Source organism: Sorex fumeus, unplaced genomic scaffold (genome assembly GCF_029834395.1).
Source record: "Sorex fumeus unplaced genomic scaffold, SorFum_2.1 ptg000205l, whole genome shotgun sequence".
NCBI classification, from domain to species: domain Eukaryota; kingdom Metazoa; phylum Chordata; class Mammalia; order Eulipotyphla; family Soricidae; genus Sorex; species Sorex fumeus.
In genome coordinates, this window is record NW_026606262.1 from 221699 (window position 1) to 243260 (window position 21562).

The 21562-nt window shown below is 45.2% G+C and overlaps 1 protein-coding gene across 1 annotated transcript in view; it reads left to right on the forward strand.

The window, feature by feature from the left end:
- Window positions 1-21113, forward strand: part of TNS3 (tensin 3) — a 217173-nt gene extending 196060 nt beyond the window's left edge. The window contains exons 24-29 of the mRNA XM_056108286.1: window positions 909-986; window positions 2358-2435; window positions 16396-16564; window positions 17776-17844; window positions 17940-17966; window positions 19347-21113. Coding sequence (XP_055964261.1) covers window positions 909-986; window positions 2358-2435; window positions 16396-16564; window positions 17776-17844; window positions 17940-17966; window positions 19347-19491 — 566 coding nt within the window. The 3' untranslated portion in view covers window positions 19492-21113. The remainder of the gene's footprint in view (window positions 1-908; window positions 987-2357; window positions 2436-16395; window positions 16565-17775; window positions 17845-17939; window positions 17967-19346) is intronic.
- The last annotated feature ends 449 nt before the right edge of the window (window positions 21114-21562 follow it).

Sequence of the window (21562 nt, forward strand, 5' to 3'; positions counted from 1 at the left end):
GCTGCTGACCAGTGGAACAGGGTTGAATATACTGACATCTCCCCTCAAACATATGATCATCTAATCTTTGATAAAGGAGCAAGAAATGTGAAGTGGAGTAAGGAAAACCTCTTTAACAAATTGTGCTGGTAAAACTGGACGGCTGCATGCAAAAAAAGTGGGCTCAGATCTCTGCTTAACACCATGTACAAAAGATCAAAATAGATTAAAGACCTCAACATCAGACCGGAATCCATAAGGTACATTGAAGAAAAAGTTGGCAAAACCCTCCATGACATTGAGGCTAATGGTATCTTCAAAGATGTCACGCCACTGGCTGAGCAAGTGAAAACAGAGATAGACAAATGGGACTGTCTTAAACTAAGAAGCTTCTGCACCTCAAAAGAAACAATGTCCAAAATACAAAGACAGTCTACAGAATGGGAAAGGATATTCGCTGAATAAAAAGGGGGGAGGGGAATTAAATAAATAAAATTTTAAAAAGAGAAATTGCACTCCCATTTGACCCAGAAATACCACTCCTGGGAATATATCCCAGAGAGGCAAAAAAGTATCATCGAAATGATATCTGCACTTGTATATTCATTGCAGCACTGTTTACAATAGCCAGAATCTGGAAAAAATCTGAGTGCCAAGAACAGATGACTGTCTAAAAAGACGCTGGTATATCTACACAAAGGAATACTGTGCACTTAAGTTTTTTGTAATCTCCTTTATCTGCTCTTAAGTTACTTTGTTGAGCTTGTTGCTTCATTGAAAATTTACTCAAATTTCCACAACAGTGAAGCATGTTAATTGCTCAAAGTATGTGTGTCACACTCTGTGGCCTTCCTTTGGCAGGTAGATTAGCTAAGCCATACAGCATTTGGAGCCTTGTTAACACTTGTTTGTTGTTTCTCACTTTGCAGGTAGCCTGACAGCTTTGGTCTGTCAGCATTCCATTACAGCCTTGGCTTTGCCCTGCAAACTGCTCATTCCAGACAGAGGTATGTAGTCACCTCGCCAGTGCATCAGTCTCATTGGAATCGGGCAGCTACACAGGTCAACTGAGAAATTCTTGATTCCAAGTTCTTTCTATTGTGTGCTCTAGGTAAAGCATAAAGGATGCTAGTCCTTATCCCCAGGTCAAGGAAAGGAAACCTGGGGTGGGGGGTGGGGGGCGGGGGGAACAGTCATATTACTTACATTATGGACTTTGCTGAATGGTTTCCATGGAGTAGAATTTCTGTAGCTCATAAATAAGGGCCCAGGGGCTGGAGTGATAGCACAGTGGGTAGGGCTTTTGCCTTGCATGCGGCCGACCCGGGTTCAATTCCCAGCATCCCATGTGGTCCCCCGAGCACCGCCAGGAGTAATTCCTGAGCCCATGAGCCAGGAGTAACCCCTGGCCATCGCTGGGTGTGATCCAAAAAAAAGCAAAAATAAATAAATAAATAAGTTTTTTTAAAAAAAAATAAGGGCCCATAGAGCTAAAGTTGAAGTTAAAGCCTTACATGCAAATGTGGCCACAGCCATGGTTTAAATCCTGGCACCACATATGCCCCCACCACCTCCAGGTATGCCCCTGAGCAAACAGCCAGGTGGGCTCCTAACTACAGTGCTTGGAGTAGCTGCTGAGTACTGCTAAGTATGACAAAAAGCCAACAGAGCAGAATTCTAAACTAAGAGCACTTCAGAATCAGTTCCATTTCATTGTTAGGGTTCTACCAGATATGCAGTGTTTGCATTGTTGAGTTTAGATGTTGGATGAACTGTTCTCTTCATGTTGGTTTGACAGTACCCATTATTGAAACCATGCTACAGCAGACAGTGATGTCTCTGAATGTCCCAGCTTCTCTAGACAGCCTCAGTTTCACTTGATTAGATTGTAGTACCAAAAGATGATTAATTAAAATAACAGAGAAATGTGATTTACAATTTGATTTTTATTTATTTATTTATTTTCCTTTTCTGGGTCACATCCAGCAATGCTCAGAGGTCACTCCTGGCTTTGCACTCAGGAATTACTCCTGGCAGTGCTCAGGGAACCATATGGGATGCCAGGGATCAAACCCAGGTCGGCCGCGTGCAAGGCAAACGCCCTACCTGCTGTGCTATGGCTCTAGCCCCATACAGTTTGACTTTTAATATAAATTAATATTGATCAGAGAGATACCGTGCTAGATGGTGTGATCCTACTTTTGCCCAGACTGGATGCCAGTTTCTCTGGTTCAGCTGTGGTTGGCCTGGAGAAAAAGGCCCAGCTCTGCAGACCTGTCAGCCCCGTCTGAGTACCCTGTCACTGGTGTCTCTCATGGCCCTGAAGATTCCTTCTCCAAGCTAGACTCATTTCCACGTTTTCTTGCTCTTTTCTGCAGACCCTTTAGAGGAGATCGCGGAAAGCTCACCTCAAACAGCAGCCAACTCGGCAGCTGAGCTGCTGAAGCAGGGAGCAGGTAAGTCCTCAGCTTCATTCTCTCTTCCTGCTGGTCCCAGGGCAGAGGTGCGGCCTCTCATCTCAAGTCTTGGGGTTTCTTTTCCAAGTTGGGTATTTGAAGGCGGCTCCTTTTTATAGAAAGCTCAGCAGGGCTGTGTGGGGCACCAAGTGTCAGGCAGAGACAGAACCCAGACTCCACAGCCTGTAAATAGCCCGTTGATTCACACAAGACCAATTCAGTTAAAGCAGTGTCAACTCCTGTATTGTCTGGGGGAAATAAGACAGGATGTGGGCAATTGTCTCTCCAGCTATAAAGGTGTATGAGAGAGATGATTGATTCACAGATTCACTGGATTCACAGATTCACTGGATTCACAGATTCACTGGAACACAGTTTTGACCAGCAACTCAGCATGATGTGGGGACCAGAGAACAGGTCTCTATGGCATTTTGAAATAATTTTAATGGAGTGTATTTTTCAGAATAGTGTAAGTTAACACCAGAATTGAGAGAAAGGTGTGCAGAAGTTTCCAAGGCACCTTCTGTCTCTATATATGTACAACTTCTTCCATTATTGTATACTAAGATAATCTTACATCATGTACAGTTTCTGACTCACCCATTAAAAATATGCTTTAATTTTGTAAAAAACTGCCAAACTGTCTTCCAAAATGACTGTACAGTTTTTCATTTCTACCAATAGCAATCGTTCCTCTTACTCCAAATCCTCACCAGCATTTTATGTTGTCTGTTCTGGATTTTTGTCTTTCTAGTACGTCTGTAGAATTGTCTCACTGCTAATTTGCAGTTTCTTGTTAATCAGGTGCTTTTCATATGCTTATTTGTTGTTTCTATGTCTTTGTAAGACATCTGTTTAAGTCTTTAGTCTCTTTTCAAATAAGATTGTGGGGCGCTAGCACAGCGGGTAAGGCGTTTGCCTTGCACGCAACTGACCTGCGTTCAATTCCTCCGTCTCTCTCAGAGAACCCGGCAAGCTACCGAGAGTATCTCACCCACACAGCAAAGCCTGGCAAGCTCCCCTTGACGTATCTGATATGCCATAAACAGTAACAACAAGTCTCACAATTTGTTGTGAGACGTTGCTGGTACCCGCTCGAGCAAATCGATGAACAACGGGAGGACAGTGCTACAGTTTTGTTATTAACTTTTGCAAGTTCTTTGTACATTTTATATGCACTGTAGCACTGTCTTCCCATTGTTCATCGATTTGCTCGGCCCAGTAACGTCTCCATCGTGAGACTTGTTGTTACTGTGTTTGGCATATCCAATATGTCACCGGGAGCTTGCCAACCTTTGTTGTGAGGGTGAGATACTCTTGGGAGCTTGCCGGGCTCTCCGAGAGGGGTGAAGGAATCAAACCCGGCTTGGCCAGGCCGGCTGCGTGCAAGGCAAATGCCCTACTGCTGTGCTAAAAAAAAAAAAAAGTATATACATTAATGTTGTGATTGATCAGTCAGTCAGAGGCTCAGAGAAAAGTCAGGCCAGAGGAATGAATGATGAAGTACAGAGGATATGAGTCCTTAGATTAATTTTTTTGTCTGCGTATGTTGACAAATGTATTAATGACATCACCACCACCAAAGTATCCCAGACCCTTCACCAGAACGTGTTACTTCCTTTCGTTTCATCATTCCCCTCTGGCTGTGGCTTCCTAGCTTGATATTCTCAATCCTGCCACACAGAGCAAGGGTTTTATATCATTTGATATTGTCACTTCCATTGTTTGGTCTCACTTTACACTACAGACGAGTGAGATTATTCACGATTGTCCTCCCTCTGACTAACTTCATGTACCGTGCCTTTCAGTTTCATTAAGTCGCAGTGAACTGCCTGATCTCACCTTTTCTTGTGACTGCATAGTACTTACTGTGTAAATATACCGCAACTTCTTTATTCATTTCATTCTTCATCCAAACATCTGTTGTTGGACATTTGGAGTGTTTCCATGTCCTGGTTATTGTACTTAACATGGCAGTAAACTTAGATGTGAACATATTCTTTGAATGAATGCTTGTGTGCATGGAGTGTGTGTATGTGTGTGTGTGTGTGTGTGTGTGTGTGTGTGTGTGTGTGTGTGTGTGTGTGTAGGAAGATGCCAAGAAATGGAATCACTGGGTCATAGGGCAAAATCTCTGTATGGTTTTCCGTAGAGGCTGAACCATACAAAATTTCCACCAACAGTGGATGGAGGTTCCTTTTTCCTCCACATCCCTGCCAACATTGTTTTTATTTACTCTTTTTGATGTGTGGCGATCTCACTGGTATGATGATACCTCATTGATGTTGTCATTTGCATTTCTCTAATAATTAAGTGGCAGTAAGCACTTTCTCTGGTGTCTGCTGATCATCCACGTGGCCTTGTGTGGAAATGTTTGTTCATTTCCTCTCCCCGTTTTTTGTGAGTTTTTTTGTGGCTGAGCTTTGTGAGCACTTTCATGGATCTTGAATATTAGCCCCTTATCTGAAGTTTGGTGTACAGATTTTTCCTCCTGGTCAGTAGTATCTGAGAAAGTGGTGATTCTAAGAATTCATCCACTTCTGTTTCTTAGGTCTACTGGCTTACACCTGCTTGTTGCAGTAACCTTAACATCTTGTGTATTTCTGAGGTGTCTCTTGGCACCTTTCGTCTCTGTCTCTGATCCAATTTATGTTTCTCTCTCTTTTCTTTTCCTTCCAAGTACTAACCAGGCCTGACCCTGCTTAGCTTCTGAGATCAGACGAGATCGGGCGCGTTCAGGGAGGGCATTTGCCTTGCGCGCAGTCAACATTGCCGACCTGAGTTTGATTCCTCCGCCCCTCTCAGAGAGCCTGGCAAGCTACCGAGAGTATCTCGCCCGCACGTCAGAGCCTGGCAAGCTCCCCGTGACGTATTCGATATGCCAAACACAGTAACAACAAAATCTCCATTGGAGACGTTACTGGGCCCGCTCGAGCAAATCGATGATCAACGGAGGGTCTTTTTTACTTACTTACTTCTTTTCCTTGTGAATCGAGCTCAGATTTTGTCAGTCTTATTTACTTTTTTTTTTAAAGCTCCTGGTTTCATTTGCCATTTGTATGTTTTCTTTTTTTCTTTCTTTTTTTAAATTTTTTTTTATTACTGAAACACCATGAGGTACAGTTATAGACTTACAAATTTTTGTGCTTGGGTTTCAGTTATACAATGATCAGGTACCCATCCCTCCACCAGCGCCCATCCTCCACCACCACGGGTCCCAGCATCCCTCCCACCCCCCCCATCCCTCCCATCCCACCTTGCCTCTGTGGCAGGGCATTCCCCCTTGTTCTCTCTCTCTTCTTTTGGGTCCTGTGTTTTGCAAGAGAGGCTTTGAGTGGCAATCCTGTCTATAGTCTACTTTCAGCATGCTACTCCCACCCTGGGAGAATCCTCACAACCCCCTTTATTTGGTGCTCTCTTCTCTATCTGAGCTTCCTTTTCCCTTAGCACATGTGGCTGGCCTCCAAGTCATGCAGCAAAATTCCTGGTACTAATCTCAGCCACTCCTGGGTGTTAGTCTCCCATTTTGTTGCTTTATGTTCCCCAGATGAATGCAATCTTTCTGTGTCTATCCCGCTCTTTCTGACTCATTTCGCTTAACATGATACTTTCCATGTAGTACCACTTGTATGTAAATTTCATGACTTCATCTTTTCTAACAGCTACATAGTACTCCATTGTGTAAATGTACCAAAGTTTCTTTAACCAGTCATCTGTTCTTGGGCACACAGGTTTTTTCCAGATTTGGGCTATTGTAAAGAGTGCTGCAATGAACAAACAATTGCAGATGTCACTTGTATGTTTTCTTGATTTCTGTGTGATTGATCAGATTGACTTATTTCCTTCCGGCTACTTAATTGGGGATTGACTTGCTCTTTTTTTCAGTTTCTCAAACTGTGAGATTCGTTTATTGATTAGAGGTTTTCAGTGTTTCCTGAGATAAGCCTATTTTGCTGTGAACTTCCCCATGAATACTGCCTTTGCTTCTCCCATAAGTCTGACACTTTGTGTCTTCCTTCTAGTTTAGGAATCTTTTTTTCCGGTTTTACTTTGATGTCCCCTTTCACCCAGTGGTAGTTTAACAGTATGTTGTTAAGTTTCCAAATGTTGGATATTTCCCCTATTTTTTTTTGTGATTAATTTTTATTTTCATGGCATTGTGTTCTGGAAAGATACTTGATATGATTTCTAGTTTAATGACCTTATGGATCCTTGAATTATGTGTCACCAAGTGGCTTATTCTGAGAATGTTCCATGTACACTGAAGAAGAATGTGTATTCAGCTGTTTGGATTTGTCTATTAATCCAAGTTCTTCACATTCCTCACTTAGAGCTATTGTTTTCTTTCTAGTGATCTAGTTGATTTGTTTAAAATCTCCCAGTAATTCTACATTGCTTTCTATGTGTATCCTCAGTTCTATTAGCTGTTGCTTTATAAATTTTCGGGTCTTCATTTGGTGCATTTATATTGATCAGAATTAAGCCCTTGATTGGTTAATCCCTGAACCACACTATGTAATGTCCAGCCCTATCTCTAATTACTTTCTTAACTTGAATGTCTAATACAAATGTGTCTTTACTAATTTCCATCCACCATTTGTATGATTGTTTTCTGTCCTTTCACTCTAAGACTGTTAATTGTGAGAATTCAATTTTATCTTTTGTTAACATTTTGACGTGTAATTTTGTTTTTTGATCCATCCAGTTACTTTATGCCTTAAATAGGGGGATTAGGCCCATTCATTTGGAGAGAGATTATTGACATGGGTCATTTGCTGCTATTTTTCTAAGAGTATTGAAGTCACTTTTGCCATTCAACATTTTTTTTAAAGGAGGTCTTTCTTTGCAGAACTGGTTGGCATGCAATAAATGCCTTCATCTGTTGTTTTCTAAGAATGTTTTAGCTCTGCCTCTAATTTGAGTACTTGCAGAATAGAGGACTGTTGGTTCTTTTCATTCAATACTTGAACATATTGTTTTATTCACTTCTTGCTTATAGAGTTTCTTTTGAAACATCTGATGTGAATTTTATGTCATTTCCCTTGTTCTGCTTTTCTCCTGCTATTTAAAAAGACCATCTCTCTATTGTGTCTTGCCATTTGTATTACAATATGTGTTCATGTTACTCTGTCAGAGTTTTTTTTTTTTTTGAGGGGTGGGGGCACTATATTTGGGGGAGAGTTTGGCAGTGCTTGGGGCTTACTCCTGGCTCTGTGCTAAAAATGTATGCCACATGGTTCTGAAGAACCATATGCAGTTCTGGGGATCGGACCTGAGTCAGCTGTGTGCCAGGCAAGTCCCTTGCAGCTTGGACCCTCTCTACAGTCTCTTTTTTACATACTCTGGTCCTCCAGGATCAGTATAAAGTTTCTTCTCAAACTGGATGGTTTCCACCAGCCACGATACCATTCTACTCTCCTCTCTCCTTCTGAAGGTCCTGCAATTTGGAAGTTACCCTCTTGTTATTATCCACTAGGTATCTTAAATTTCTTCATTGAAAAGAAAATAAACTCTTTTCTGTTATCTTTATTGAAGCGTGTGTCTTGTCTTCAGGTCACTTGCTCAATATTGGGCTTCATTCTGTTCCTAAGACCTGCTACTATATTCTTTAAATCCTTCATTTCTATTTAAATAAATCTCTTTTTAATTTTTTTCCCATCTTTCTCCAAGATTATTGAATCTCTTTTCCAATTATTTCTACATTTCAGTAAGAATTGAGAGGACTGCTGCTTTGACTGAGGTTAGCACTGTTGAAGGTTCCAATGAGCTCAGTGACTTTCTTAGATTTCTGTTGATTTATCTGGACTCCTTCATTCTATTCTTTTCTTTCTCTCATTTTCTTTCTTTCCTTCCTTCTTTCTTTCTTTTTCTCTCTTTCTCTCTTTTTCTTTCTTTCTTTCTTTCTTTCTTTCTTTCTTTCTTTCTCCTTTCCTTCCTTCTCGCTCTCTCTCACTCTCTTTCTCTCACTCTTTCTCTCTTTCTCTTTCTTTCCTTCTCCTTCCTTCCTTCCTTCCTTCCTTCCTTTCTTTCTTTCTTTCTTTCTTTCTTTCTTTCTTTCTTTCTTTCTTTCTTTCTTTCCCTATTCCTGGTGCTTCTTCTGTGCTAAGGATGGAATTCTAATTTCTAGGTGGTCTGAACAGCAGTTCATTCTCCTGTGCACAATATGATCAAGTGCTCATGACTGTACTGGTGAGGATTTCTGGACAGAAATGGCAGGACTGGGGGATGGGGGAGGGTGGGCAGGCCACCAGAAGTTAGGACAGTTTGTGAAGAGGGTAGCTTGGGCTGGGGGCAGGGACAGGTTCCTCAGGTGGGTAATTGGGAGCCAGAAGGTGGCTTTCACCTGTGCTTGGAAGGCCTGGAGGACACAGGAAGCCTGGGCAGACCTGATGATTCCTAGGGAAGCGGGGGCTGACGCCCCAACCAGGAGGTAGCTTTCACCTGCAGGATGGCCTGGAGGCCTTCATCTGGTCTTTCCTTTGCCAGTATCTTCTCTTAGTCATGGCTTATCTTCACATTCTCTTGGTTGTTCTCACAATGCAGAAGTTTTTTATTTTAATAAAACCCAGTTTATCAATTCTTTTACTTTCCATGGCTCAGGTCTTTTGTAGTAGATCTTAAAAGTTTCCATGAACGTCACCTAGGTTTTTCTCCAAGAATTTTATAATTTTTCATCTAGCATTCAGGTCTGTGATCCATTTTGGGTTCATTTGCGGGTTGGGGGGTGAGTCACACTCAGTGCTCAGGACTCATTCTTGTTCTGTGCTCAGGGATCACTCCTGGCAGACTCGGGGAGCATCTGGCACCCGGAGCATCTCCAAGTCGTGGTGCTAAGGGTCCTGGCACTGGGTTCCTGGGTGCTAGCACTGGCACACTGGCCTCCTTGGCCGAGTGTCACCGAGAGTCTGCCTGTCTGCCATCCCTGCACCCTTCACAAGTGTCCATTTCCCTCCACCTCGAGCCCATTGTCTCGCGTTCCCCCCTCCACCACCCACCTCCCCACTTGTCTCTGCAAACCAGTTCTTAGGTTCTGCTGCTTTGGGCCTTTTGTTATTTCCCTACTATCTTCCTTATACCCCACATAGGAGAGAGCATCCTGTGTGCCTCCCCACTTCAGCCCACTGGACTCAGCACGATGCCTTCTAGTCCCATCTATGCCGTGGCGAATTGCATGACTTCATTTTTTATCACTGAATACTAGTCCACGGTGTGTATGTGCCAGTTTTTTTTATCTAGTCATCTGTCCCAGAACTCTAATTGGAAAATAAATTTGCACTTCCATGTTCATTAAAGCACTTTTTATGGCTACCAAAATCTGGACGCCACCCAGTGCCCACCGATATGCTTTGGCTAAAAAAATCAAGTTTACTCAGATTTCAAATAGGGCTTTCAAAAAATGCAGATAGAATTTTCTTTTCTTTCTTTTCCCCACTTTCCAAGCCGTGCTCAGTGGCCTTAGGAGACACTCCCCGTGATGTGTGACCAACTGGACAGAATGACCCAGCAGTATGTTGGGGTCTCCAAGGCCAAGTCAGCACTGTGGCAGCCAGGACTCCTGGGAATTTGCTCAGGGACTTGCACCTGAGCTTCTTGCCTGGCCCTAAAATTATGCTCAGAATTTTTAAAGCACATAATTTATGGTTTTGGGCTGGAGCGATAGCACAGCGGGCAGGGCGTTCGCCTTACAAGCGGCCAACATGGCCGACCCGAGTTCGATTCCTCCGCCCCTCTCGGAGAGCCCGGCAAGCTACCGAGAGTATTCGATATGCCAGACACAGTAACAACAAAGTCTCCAATGGAGACGTTACTGGGCCCGCTCGAGCAAATCGACGATCAACAGGAGGGCCTTTACTTTTACTTTACTAAAATTGCAAATCAGACAGAGTAGCACTATAGCACTGTAGCACTGTCCTACCATTGTTCATCGATTTTGCTCGAGCGGGCCCAGTAACATCTCCGTTGTGAGACTTGTTGTTACTGTGTTTGGCATATAGAATACATTACTTCAGAAGAATAATGAAAGGAAAACATAAGTACTTTCCAAACGCTTGTGCCAGCACATTGGAGCTCGTCAGCGTTGAGTTCTGCACGACCCCACCAAGGCAAGACATGTGACTTTTGCTGACCTGCTGCTGCCAGAGGCACAGGACCCACACCAGGTGCCTCCTGGTCTCACTGCCCTGCGCCCCAGTTCTAGGCAGCCCATGCAGAGCTCACACACCTCTCTTTGGTTCAGTATCATCTCGTGACAAGGAGCATGCAATGTTTCCCCCGAGCTTCACTGTTACTTATCATGGCCCCAGTAAAAGCTGAATTAGCACTGTAGCACTGTCCTCCCGCTGTTCATCAATTTGCTTGAGCGGACACCAGTAACGTCTCCATTGTGAGACTTGTTGTTACTGTGTTTGGCATATTGAATACGCCATTGGGAGCTTGCCAGGCTCTGCCGTGCCAGCGGGATACTCTCGGTAGCTTGCCGGGCTCTCTGAGAGGGGCGGGGGAATCGAACCCGGGTCGGCCGTGTACAAGCCCTACCAGCTGTGCTATCGCTCCAGCCAAAAGTTGAATTAATTGAACAAGTTAACTGATGAAAGTAAAGAACCATACAGACTTTACTTATAGACAACAAACTTTTCCTCTATCATTTTTAGTTCACTTTTCAGGGTTTTTTTTGTGTGTGGCAGGGGGCGGGGGGAGAGGGGGAGAGGGGTCACACCCAGAAGTGCTCATGACTTACTCCTGGCTTGGCACTCAAGGATCACTTCTGGCAGACTCGGGGGAACAAACCTGGGTCAGTTGCATGCAAGGCAAATGTCCTACATCCTCAGTTGTTCTGCTCCCCCATTCACTTTTATTTTTTAATTAATTTATTCACTTTTTTATTCGATATGCCAAAAACAGTAACAGCAAGTCTCACAATGGAGACGTTACTGGGCCCACTCCAGCAAATTGATGAACAACGGGAGGTCAGTGACAGTGACTTTTTTATTCATTGTTGTTTTATTTGCTGTGGTACCACATCCAGTGGTGCTTGAGGCTGACAGAGTGCAGTAGACTGGCACATGGTGGCTGAGATCTGGGGCTTTACAAATGAAAGACAGGGGTCACACTCACTTTATCATCTCTTAAAATACTCTATAAAGCTTGTTTCTGTTTTGAAGTCACACCCAGCAGTGCTAAGGACTTTTTCTTGGCTCCAGATTCACTCCTGGCAGTGCCCAGGGGAACCTACTTGGTGCTGGTATGGAACCTGTTCGGCCATATGGAAGGGCAGTGCCTACCTCTTTACCATGGCTCCAACTCCCCATGGCTACAACTCTACAGAACTTAATAACTCTGAGTGTTTTGTTTTATTTTAAAGAGTGATCCCTCCTAGAGGTGGCCTCAGTACTAGAAGTGTTTCTAATCAATCATCTGAGTCAGGCTTGCTCAAGAAGGATTACAGTACAACTGCCTTGCACTTAAGTCTTTGAGGCCTGGAGCGATTTTGTAAAAGTTTCGTTGGGTTTTTAGGCCATACCTGGTTTTTAAGCCATACTCAGGGCTTTCTCTGGCTCTGCCCTCAGGGATCATTCCTGAAGGGCTCAAGAGATGACACACAGTGCCGGGTACTGAACGAGGTCGGAGAAGTGCAGGACAAGCTCCCTACCACTGTACTGTCACTTTGGTCCCTGAAATCTCTATTTTCTTTTTTTTTTTTTTTCGGTGTCTTGATTTTATTTAAATGACTCTCTGGAAGTGTTGCTTGAGATTTAGATTTTCTACAACACCTCGGAGGCTTACGTTTTTCTGCACTACTTGGACCAAGACAAGGCAAAGAATAAAGTCAGGATGTTGAGGTGATGCAGTCAGAAGGACTACGACCCGTGGACGACCCAGGGCCACCTCCCTCCCTGCCTCACAGTTATTTCCACCAAGCCAGAACAGTCATTGTTAGGGGCAGTCCAGCTTTCGTCTCCGCTAGCCTGAAGGAAATTGAGTGGGTTATTTTCCTAAATTATATTTCATTTGTTTTCTTAATTCACTTAGGATCATAGACTCCTAGACTTGCAGTGTAACCCAGAGAATCTGTCTCTCCTAATTTTCTCATTGGAATGTTGAGGAAGCCAAGATTCAGGAATCTGCAGTTAAATGTCCTGAACTGCCAGCGTGAACAGTCAGTTTTCTGCAGTTTAATCCCTTTTTGGGGCTGGATCGATAGCACATAGCACAGCGGGTAGGGCGTTTGCCTTGCATGTGGCTGACCCGTGTTCGATTCCTCCATACCTCTTGGAGATCCCGGCAAGCTACCGAGAGTATCCCGCCCGCATGGCAGAGCCTGGCAAGCTCCCCATGACGTATTCAATATACCAAAAACAGTAACAACAAGTCTCACAATGGAGACGTTACTAGTGCCCACTCTAGCAAATCGATGAACAACAGGAGGACAGTGCTACAGTGCTAATCCCTTTTCATTTGATATCAGAACCATTATGAGTTGTTCCAGATTCAAAAGGAATTTCTTTTTCTATTTCCAGCCCCAGTTTTCTTTGTTTCTCGTGAAGTGGAGCAATACAATATATATCCAGCAGAGATACTTTTTCCAGATTTCTGATAGATTGCCCATAAATGGAAGGATTATGTTTTTGAGCTGGCACATTAGAAAGTATTTATTTATTTATTTTTGGTTCTTGGGCCACACCTGGTGGTGCTAAGGGGACCATCTGGGATGCCGTGAATCTAACCTGGGTTGACTGCAAGCAAGGTAAATGCCTTAGCTGCTATACTATTGTTTCAGCTACGAGAAAATATGTTTTTATTGTTTTTAGACAAACAATTTTAATAACATAGCTTCAGAATGTAATGACAAGTTGGAAAGTACTTTTTGACAAGTACTTTTTTTTGTCTACTTGCTAACAAGTAGATTCAAGTGACAATAATTTATAACCCTTTTGGAAAGTATATTTTTAAAAGAATGTGTATACTTTACAAAGAGGAAAATGGAAGATACGGAAAACAAAGAGGGAGATGAGTTTATAGAATTATTACCCTTAACAATTGTTACTTATAACAACTACAGATATGTTATCCTTTTCTCAGCTAACTGAGGTTACCCCCTAGAGTCTGAAATCCCAATACAAGTCTCATATTTCTGACTGGCTTGAGGCACTGGTTTGAGTCAGTTCCTCGTGCCCAGCCATGAAGCTTGTTTCAGATTCTCTGGGCTACAGTTAATACTTAGAGGTTTGCCTTTCTACTTGTTCCCTGCATCCCTTTCCCTAGATTCTTAATTGCTGTCATAGAAAAAATTTCAAGTACTCTGCTTGAGTAATGACAAGACCAGGGAGACATGGTTACCAATGATCAGAATTCTTCTTCTCCTTAGCAAAAGGCCATCATTTGTGACACATCTGATGCAAGTGTCTGGATCATGGCAGCCCTTGGTTCCAAATGCTTAAGTCATGGCAATTTTCTGGGATTTTGTTGTAGTTTGATCATTGTTATTCTTTTTCTAACTGCAATATTAGTATCTTATTAAGGCCATTCTGTGCTCAAACTCCAAAGATTTTCAGACACCTTTCCAACTCCTATACATAAATGCATTTGCTCTTTACTTTATAGTTCTAATAATAGTGGAGATACAGCTTGTATTTAGTATCCCTGTTAACCTATAGCATCCCCTATGTTGCTCTGCAATTTCCAATTATTATTGTTTGCAGTTGCATGCTATTCCATTTAACCATTCTTGTCTTTGATTTTTCCAACTGGTATGTGACTCAAACAGCTAAAACACAAGTTATTTCTTGTGAATCTTCTGATAAACATTGCACAATATCATCTAGAATGGAAGCTGTGGTTGACCCTTGCTTTTCGGGAAAGCAACTTTTCTTTAGAACTCTGAAATATCAGATATTTGACAATTGCCGTTGCAAGGACTTTTGCCAACTTGCTCTCTTTCCCAAGATGACACAAGTAAAGTTTAGATAGGAGGGGAAGTTCAGACATAGAAGCTCCCCCGCACCACCTTACCCCCGTGCATAGTCAAGATGGTCAGAGGGGGCTGTATTGTGCAGCTCACAGGAACAGGGGCATGAAAAACCATATTGGTGACTCAGGTCTGGCTTTGCAGAAAGGGAGAGCATTTCTGTTCTTCCTGCCTCTCAGCATCTGCAGGTGTGACAGTGGCTTTCTGAAAACTGGATTTCTCACCAAGGCTGTTGTGAGCAGTTGCTCTCTGTGGCTGAATAAAATCTTCTAGAATCTGATTTCGGAGGAATGTTTTGAAGATTTGATAAAATAATCTATGTAAATGCTAAGCTAAATTCTGCCAAAGTGTAAGTGCTGTTAATAAATAGTGTTAATAAATAGTGTCAGGCTATGTGTGGAGAAATGAGAACAATTGTGTTTGAGATGGACTTAAAATTTCTCTTCATAGCCAGTGCCCTTCTAATTTTCCTGGAAGCAAATAGTAAGTTCTTTTTCATGAAAGTAAAATTGTTGTCTACATTTATAGACTATTATTCCTTAGATTAATCTCCCTTTTTTATCAATGAGTTTGTGGAGTCTTAATTTCGGAGGAAGTGGGGTACCCGTCTCAGACAATCTTATCTTGTGAGTGAGTAGTGGCAGTGTTTGTTCTTACAATCACCTAGAAACTTGTTCTCAGGTCTTGTGCGTATCTGCTGCCTTTCCTTAGCCATTGTTCTTTCTTGTTGGGCCTCTCTTAGGATTTTAGGATTTCAAAGCAGTTTCCTTGCCGCTATCTGAAGTCGTTCTGCTTCAGATGTTCTTCATCTACTGCACTTCAAAGTGTCTCCATCTGAAGGACGTGCCTTGACTCAGTCCTCGTACTCACACTTAGATGGAGAACTTTGTGTTTCTGCTGGGTTCACGCGGACCCCAATTCTGGTTCTTGCTCCCTATGATAGCTGTTCACTGAGGCAGAGGTTTAAAATCCTCAGTGGTTCTCCAACTTCCATAACTAGCCCTGTCCAGTAGGAAGAATGGTGGCTGCACTGAGAGGTGGCCAGGCAGCACCCGAGAGTGCCCAATACCAGCACAGTTCCTGTTGGTCCATATGCTTGGTTATGTGCCCATCTCATGACAGCTGAGGCTCCTCCTGGGTCTCTGAAGATGAAGCTGCCCTCCTTCCTGTTCAGGCAAAGGGAATGAGCACTAGAGGTCACAGCTTTGGCGCTTAAATTTAGGGCACAGGTCATGGTGCGAGGAGCTTAGTCTCTTCTGTTCAGGGAAAAATAGAGACTTTAAACATGGAGTAAAGATTGCCAGAACTCAGGGCTGGGCCAGTTGCTGTGTCCTGCAAGGTCCATGCTTGAATCGACGATAAAGCCTTACCTCCTGCAGTGAGTGAAGTACAGCCTGCAGACCATCTCATGGGTACAGTGACCTCACACGTGCCCTGGAGCTGTGACCATCCAGGCTCTGGGCCAGTGTCTGTTTACTGAACCTCATGCACACTCAGCTGTTCCCTCCCAGAGGTGGTTCTGCAGACCAGCCCTGTACTCGCTCAGCAGCCGGGGGCAGTGACGGAGGGGCAGGCCTCCCCCGCAGGCTTGTTTCTGAGCCGCAGCCAAATATTTCCTCCTCTGAGTGATGTTTCCCGAGATATTTACCTCCTAAGAACTCAGCACAGGGCAGTGAGCAGACCTCAAGACTGCATACCTTCCCCTGGCCATTTCCTTAACTGTATTTGTGGTTGGATACTTGTCTCTCCAAAATCCACACGAAGTGTCCCTGGAGCCCGGTATGATGCAGTGGGGGAACATTGTCCGGGGACCAGTGGGAGGCAAGGAGGGTTCTTCTTGGCTCCACTAATATATTTCTTCTTTGCATTGGCCGTGAGGCAAGTCTGTCTCCAGTTTTCATGCAATATTCAAGTGTCGATGAGTACCAGCGCCAAGAGCCAACTTCAGCTACTGCCCCCAGATCTTAACAAGCTGCTTTCCTTACTGTTTTATAGCCTGCAATGTATGGTACCTGAATTCCGTGGAGATGGAGTCCCTCACAGGCCACCAGGCTGTCCAGAAGGCCCTGAGTATCACCCTGGTCCAGGAGCCACCACCCTTGTCCACCATCGTGCACTTCAAGGTGTCAGCCCAGGGCATCACCCTCACGGACAACCAGAGGAAGTGAGTGCTGGCCCACACAGCAGCTGACCATGTCTTGGATGGGTCGTGATTCACCAGGCTAATGTGATCAGCAGCCAGCATCTGTCTACACTTCACCCGGGTGTCACATGTATTTTAGCAACCATGTGAAAAATACTAATATTTCATCCAAAAGCTTCTACTGTAGGGATCAGTGAAATGAGGAAAAATACATACTTAGAGCTTTGACCATTATACAAATAAACACACACTGGCATCATGTGCAAAAGCAAAAATATTCTAAGTTTTCAGCGTGAAATTAAGCCCGACATCCATATGATCCCCAGTCCCTGGCAAAAGTAAGCCGTGAGAAACACCAGGTGTAGCCCCCAAACCACAAAACATACAAATGCTCAGACACCGCATGGTGATAGAACACACCTGTCTTTGCTTGACTGTGACTGTTTCTGACTTGTGGGGAGTGCATTTTCAGATAGACCCTGTTGAAAGATGTGGGCCTATTCATCATCCGTGCTGTGTACCATAGCGTATTGCCTCCCTCAGCATTGTCAGAGTTGGCTCCTGCTGAGGGGGTGCTCCACTAGGAAGGTTTGCCCAGCAGGAAGCAGGCAAAGGCCGGTGTGTTTTCTTCCCACCTGTAGTGTCTTTGACCTCAGGATCAAAGGCATTTTTCTAAGCAGTTACTGTATTTGTAAGACTCCCTGTTGTGATTGATAAGGGAGCCAGGCCCTTGAACATAAGAACATTGGCAAGAGCTTCCAGGACACTCAGCCAATCCCAGGTTCCTGCCAGTGGGGCTGAGCTGTTGACTGACTTTCCATCCATACCTGCACAGAAGGTGGCTGAGAGGGAGGTTCACTCTCAGCTGATGCATTTGGGGAAGTTGCAGAAGGAGAGCTTGGGTTTTTGCCTCCTGTAGGTGGGTATGGGCCAGTCCTTTCCCCTGTGATGCTTGTTTTCCTCATCTTTCATCTGGACTGAAGTACTGGTCTTGGTGTTTAGTCAAAATTGGTACATACTAGTGGTCTCCAGAGCATCTGTGGACCTTGTCAGTCCTTACACCCTTACACCCTGTGTTTCCATCTCTCATAGAAGCTGACTTTGAGTGGGAGGGAGACTTAGGCCAACCTCAGATGTCTCTTCACTCTGCACATACTTCTGCATGCACCCTCCCAGGTAGGCCTCTCACACCCAAGTCCTGGCCACAGACGCATTCTCTCTCATCCCCATAGGCTGTTCTTCCGGAGACACTATCCTGTGAGCAGTGTGATCTTCTGTGCGTTGGATCCACAGGACAGGAAGTAAGAAATCTTCTTTTACTAAACAGCTGTGTTCTTCCTTTTGCTCTGTAAGCTGATAAAATTAACATAATCTTCTTTTTTCTTTAATTCTCAAGGTGGATCACAGATGGTCCTTGCTCAAAGTAAGTTGGCAGGATGTGTTCATGTGCACTGCTAGCTTGAGGCCTCAGTCCAGAGTAGTTTTCTGTTCCAGGTTTCCCAAGAAGACTCCTCATAAGGGAACGATTATATCATTTTGGCAGCGGGTTTTGGTTTTGCTTAAAAAAAAAAAAAAAAAGAAATCAGTGTCTGTGTGCCAGAACACCTTTATGGGGATTCTGTCTTCTCGTGTATAGCATCTGATCTCTGTGGCAAGCCTGAGGCACAGTGCACGGCTATTGTGGGAGGCCCACAGCAGCTTGTCCTGACGTTAGGAGGAGAAGGAGGCACATCCTGTGTGTGTGTTTGTGTGTGTGTGTGTGTGTGTGTGTGTGTGTGTGTGTGTGTTGGGGGGGGGGGTTAGAGTTCCAGCACTTACAGAAGCAGTCACTGTGGGGTTTCTCCCATCTCGGTTTGGAGTTAGCCTGGTGCAGGCCCGAGGTAGTGTGGGCTCAGAGCATTCCAGACACGCCTCGTGTCCACCTCCTGTCTTCCTCCACCGAACTCATGGTTTCTGATGATGACCATATGTGTGGACACACATGCACCCTCCCCTCCTACCACGTGCCTCATCTGTCCCAAGGTCTGGTCGAGTGCTCAGAGGGGGCTCCCCGCTGCCATGTTTTTGATCTCTGCAGAGTGAAATGCATCACCCCATCAGGGTAATCCCTTCTATGCTGTGCAAGCTACGAGGCTGAAGCAAAAAAATCCATTTTTTTTCTAGAAGGTTTGCTAGGGATTTGGAAATAGATAATGGTGCTATTATATAGAGTTTAGAACTCTTGAAAGCTTATTCAGACAATGGCTTCGATTCCTTCTGAGAAAAATAGATGTGTTCTTAAGTCATTTAACTACCTGTGGTTTGTGACTCAGGTTTTCTATCTCCAGGGAGGAGGGTAAGCCCTGGGTATCTTTCTGGCACCAGGGGTGGGTGGGAATGTTTCTTAATGGCCTGGAGCATTCCTCCCAGGCCTAGATACCCACCCAGGGGGTAACAGCCCCTCTGGGCTCTGGGCTCCCTTCTGACCTAGCTGTGCAGCCAGCCAGAGCAGTGAAACCCTTGTGACCACCCTGATGTGTCAAGGAACCCTGGAGAGATGCCAGGACCCAGGCACAGAAGGGGCTCTGGCACCCGATGATAAGCATCTGCCAGCTTCAGCAGGCATGCGGAGGGGGTGTTGGCTCCATTCTCAGACAGGGTCATTCTGGGCCACGCCCCTCTCCCTCTGCCTCCCACTTGCGGAGGCAGAAAGAGCTGCTGCAGGGACTGGATAAGGCCCCGGAGGAAGTGGCAGGAGAGTGCAGCATCTCCAGGGCATGCTTCATGTGGCGGGCACAGTCTGACCTCAGCTCTCTTCTTGCAGAGTCTTTGGATTTGTGGCACGGAAGCAGGGCAGTACCACAGACAACGTGTGTCACCTGTTTGCGGAACACGACCCTGAGCAGCCCGCCAGTGCCATTGTCAACTTTGTGTCAAAGGTCATGATCGGCTCCCCGAAGAAGATCTGAGCCCCTGCCAGCCTGGAGACCCCAGAGATGCTGGGACAGCAGACTCTGACCCTGAAACTCTGGGCCCAGCAGATGAAAGAGCTTCACCTTTACAAAGAGAACAGACAAGACACCCGCTCCCGGCACTTCCTGGGTGAAAGGAGCTGGGCACCAGGCTTCTAACTGGAAGAGTTAAAGGACCATGCGAGGAAACGCTGAGTTCACGCTGCTGAGAAGGCTCTGAGCCCCCCACAGGGAGCGAGGAACCACCATTGCCGTGGTTTCTGCCCAGCCAACATTCCAGGGGAGTCTGCCCTTCACTTCAGAAGGGACTGCATGTTTTCAGGGGTTGGGGCAGCTGAGTCAGGCCTTTGTGGAGCACAAAGTCCTGGGGGAAGGGAAGGGGCTGTGAACACCAGGGGCACTTGTGTCCGGAGCCCCTGGCGAGGCAGCTCCTCTCACTGCTCTCACCGACTGGGTGGTGTCTCGACAGGGGAGAAAGAAGTGTAGACAGGCCAGAAGGGAAGTGCCTTTTCCATCTAACTTATACTTCATTATGCCACACTATTTATGTGGATAAACATCCACATCCCCATCACTATCCTGTTCTCATGTCCTGTTCTATACCTGCCAGTCCACCAGGATTCTGGGAGAAGCTTCTGGTCCTGGGGGCTGGGGGACTGGGCATGAGAATGTGCCCGAGTCCTTGCCAACTGCTGCCTCTGCAGTGCTTGGGCCTTCACCAGTTTAAGGTGGTTCGGCCCCAGTCAACCCACCTGGTGCCTGACTTACCTATGGGTATTTGCCAAGTTCAGATGACTTCCCTTCTAGTGAGGAAGGTTCTAGAGGGGTAGGAAGGAGTTGAATTTAAACCCAGTATGTCTCTGCATTTCTGTTACTATTCATCTTGGGGCCACCAGAGGTTCCTGAGAAGACCCCAGACCTTTGTAAGACCTTATCCTGTTCTTCTGCCCCCACTGGCTCCAATTGCACAGCTGCCTCTGGCATCTTCAGAGGGAGGGAAAGACTAACACTTAATCCCTTTGGGCCGTTTTTGAGTGTCACTTTTCTGCTCTTGCTGAATCAGGCTTACACTGATATGAACACTCAGTGCCCATGACATTCCTCAAGCAAGGGCCCTGCAAGGTGGCTCTGAATATAAAATCAGTTTATCTGGCCCAAGTGTGTCCCAGCACTTGGTTCATCATGCTCTGCCCATTTTTATTCTCTACAGCGAGAACTAGTTCTTCGATTACCCAGGAATCACCAGCAATTGTCCATTCTGGGCTTTGGAACTGTGTCTGGTGACTTCTCAGTTTCACAGTGGGGCAGAGATAAGCTTAGCTGATCTCGGTGGGTGTATTGTGTATATAAATGTGCAGAAAAGCAGACAGATGGGTCCACTATTCAGCTCTTACTAATGTACTGAACACAAGTGCCTCATTCCTGTGCCAAATGTTTGCCTTAGTCATTGTGGACCTTCTCCCCAGCATCTGCTTACGTGGCATCGAAGAGACTGTCCCCGAGGTCCTGATGTCCTGGCGCATAGCAGAAGGCTCCGAGCCCCCCACTGTGAGCGAGGAACCTTCATTGCTGTGGGCTCTGCCCAGCCTATCTTGTCACTGACTGCCAGGATCCGGCCAAAGGGAGTGTAGGTTTGTACTGTTGATTAGAGGTGCCTCACCCTGAGATGGCTCGTACCCAAGTTTGGTCCAGACCAAAGGCCAGGTCCTTGCCCTTCTAAGGAAGAATGCACACGCTTTGAAATCAAAGCAGAAGAGGAGTATGAGGTGGAGAATCACAAGCCAAAACCCCATACCGGCATCCTGGAACCCCAGCCCACCGAAGTTCTTGTGTGGACCCTCAGGATGCCACTGCCACTTGCTTTGACACTGAAGGCCGGCTCTTGACACACTCAGATGTCAAGGACATCAGGCAGCTTGTCCAAGCAAATGGCTCTCCCTGAGGAATGAAAGGAAGCCAGTTCAGTTCCTGATGTCCAGTAGTGGACTAATCACGAAGTGTTACATATGCACCCAGGACAATCCATGGACCTCTTTTCACTCTAGGGAGGCTGCGCTCTGATGCCTGT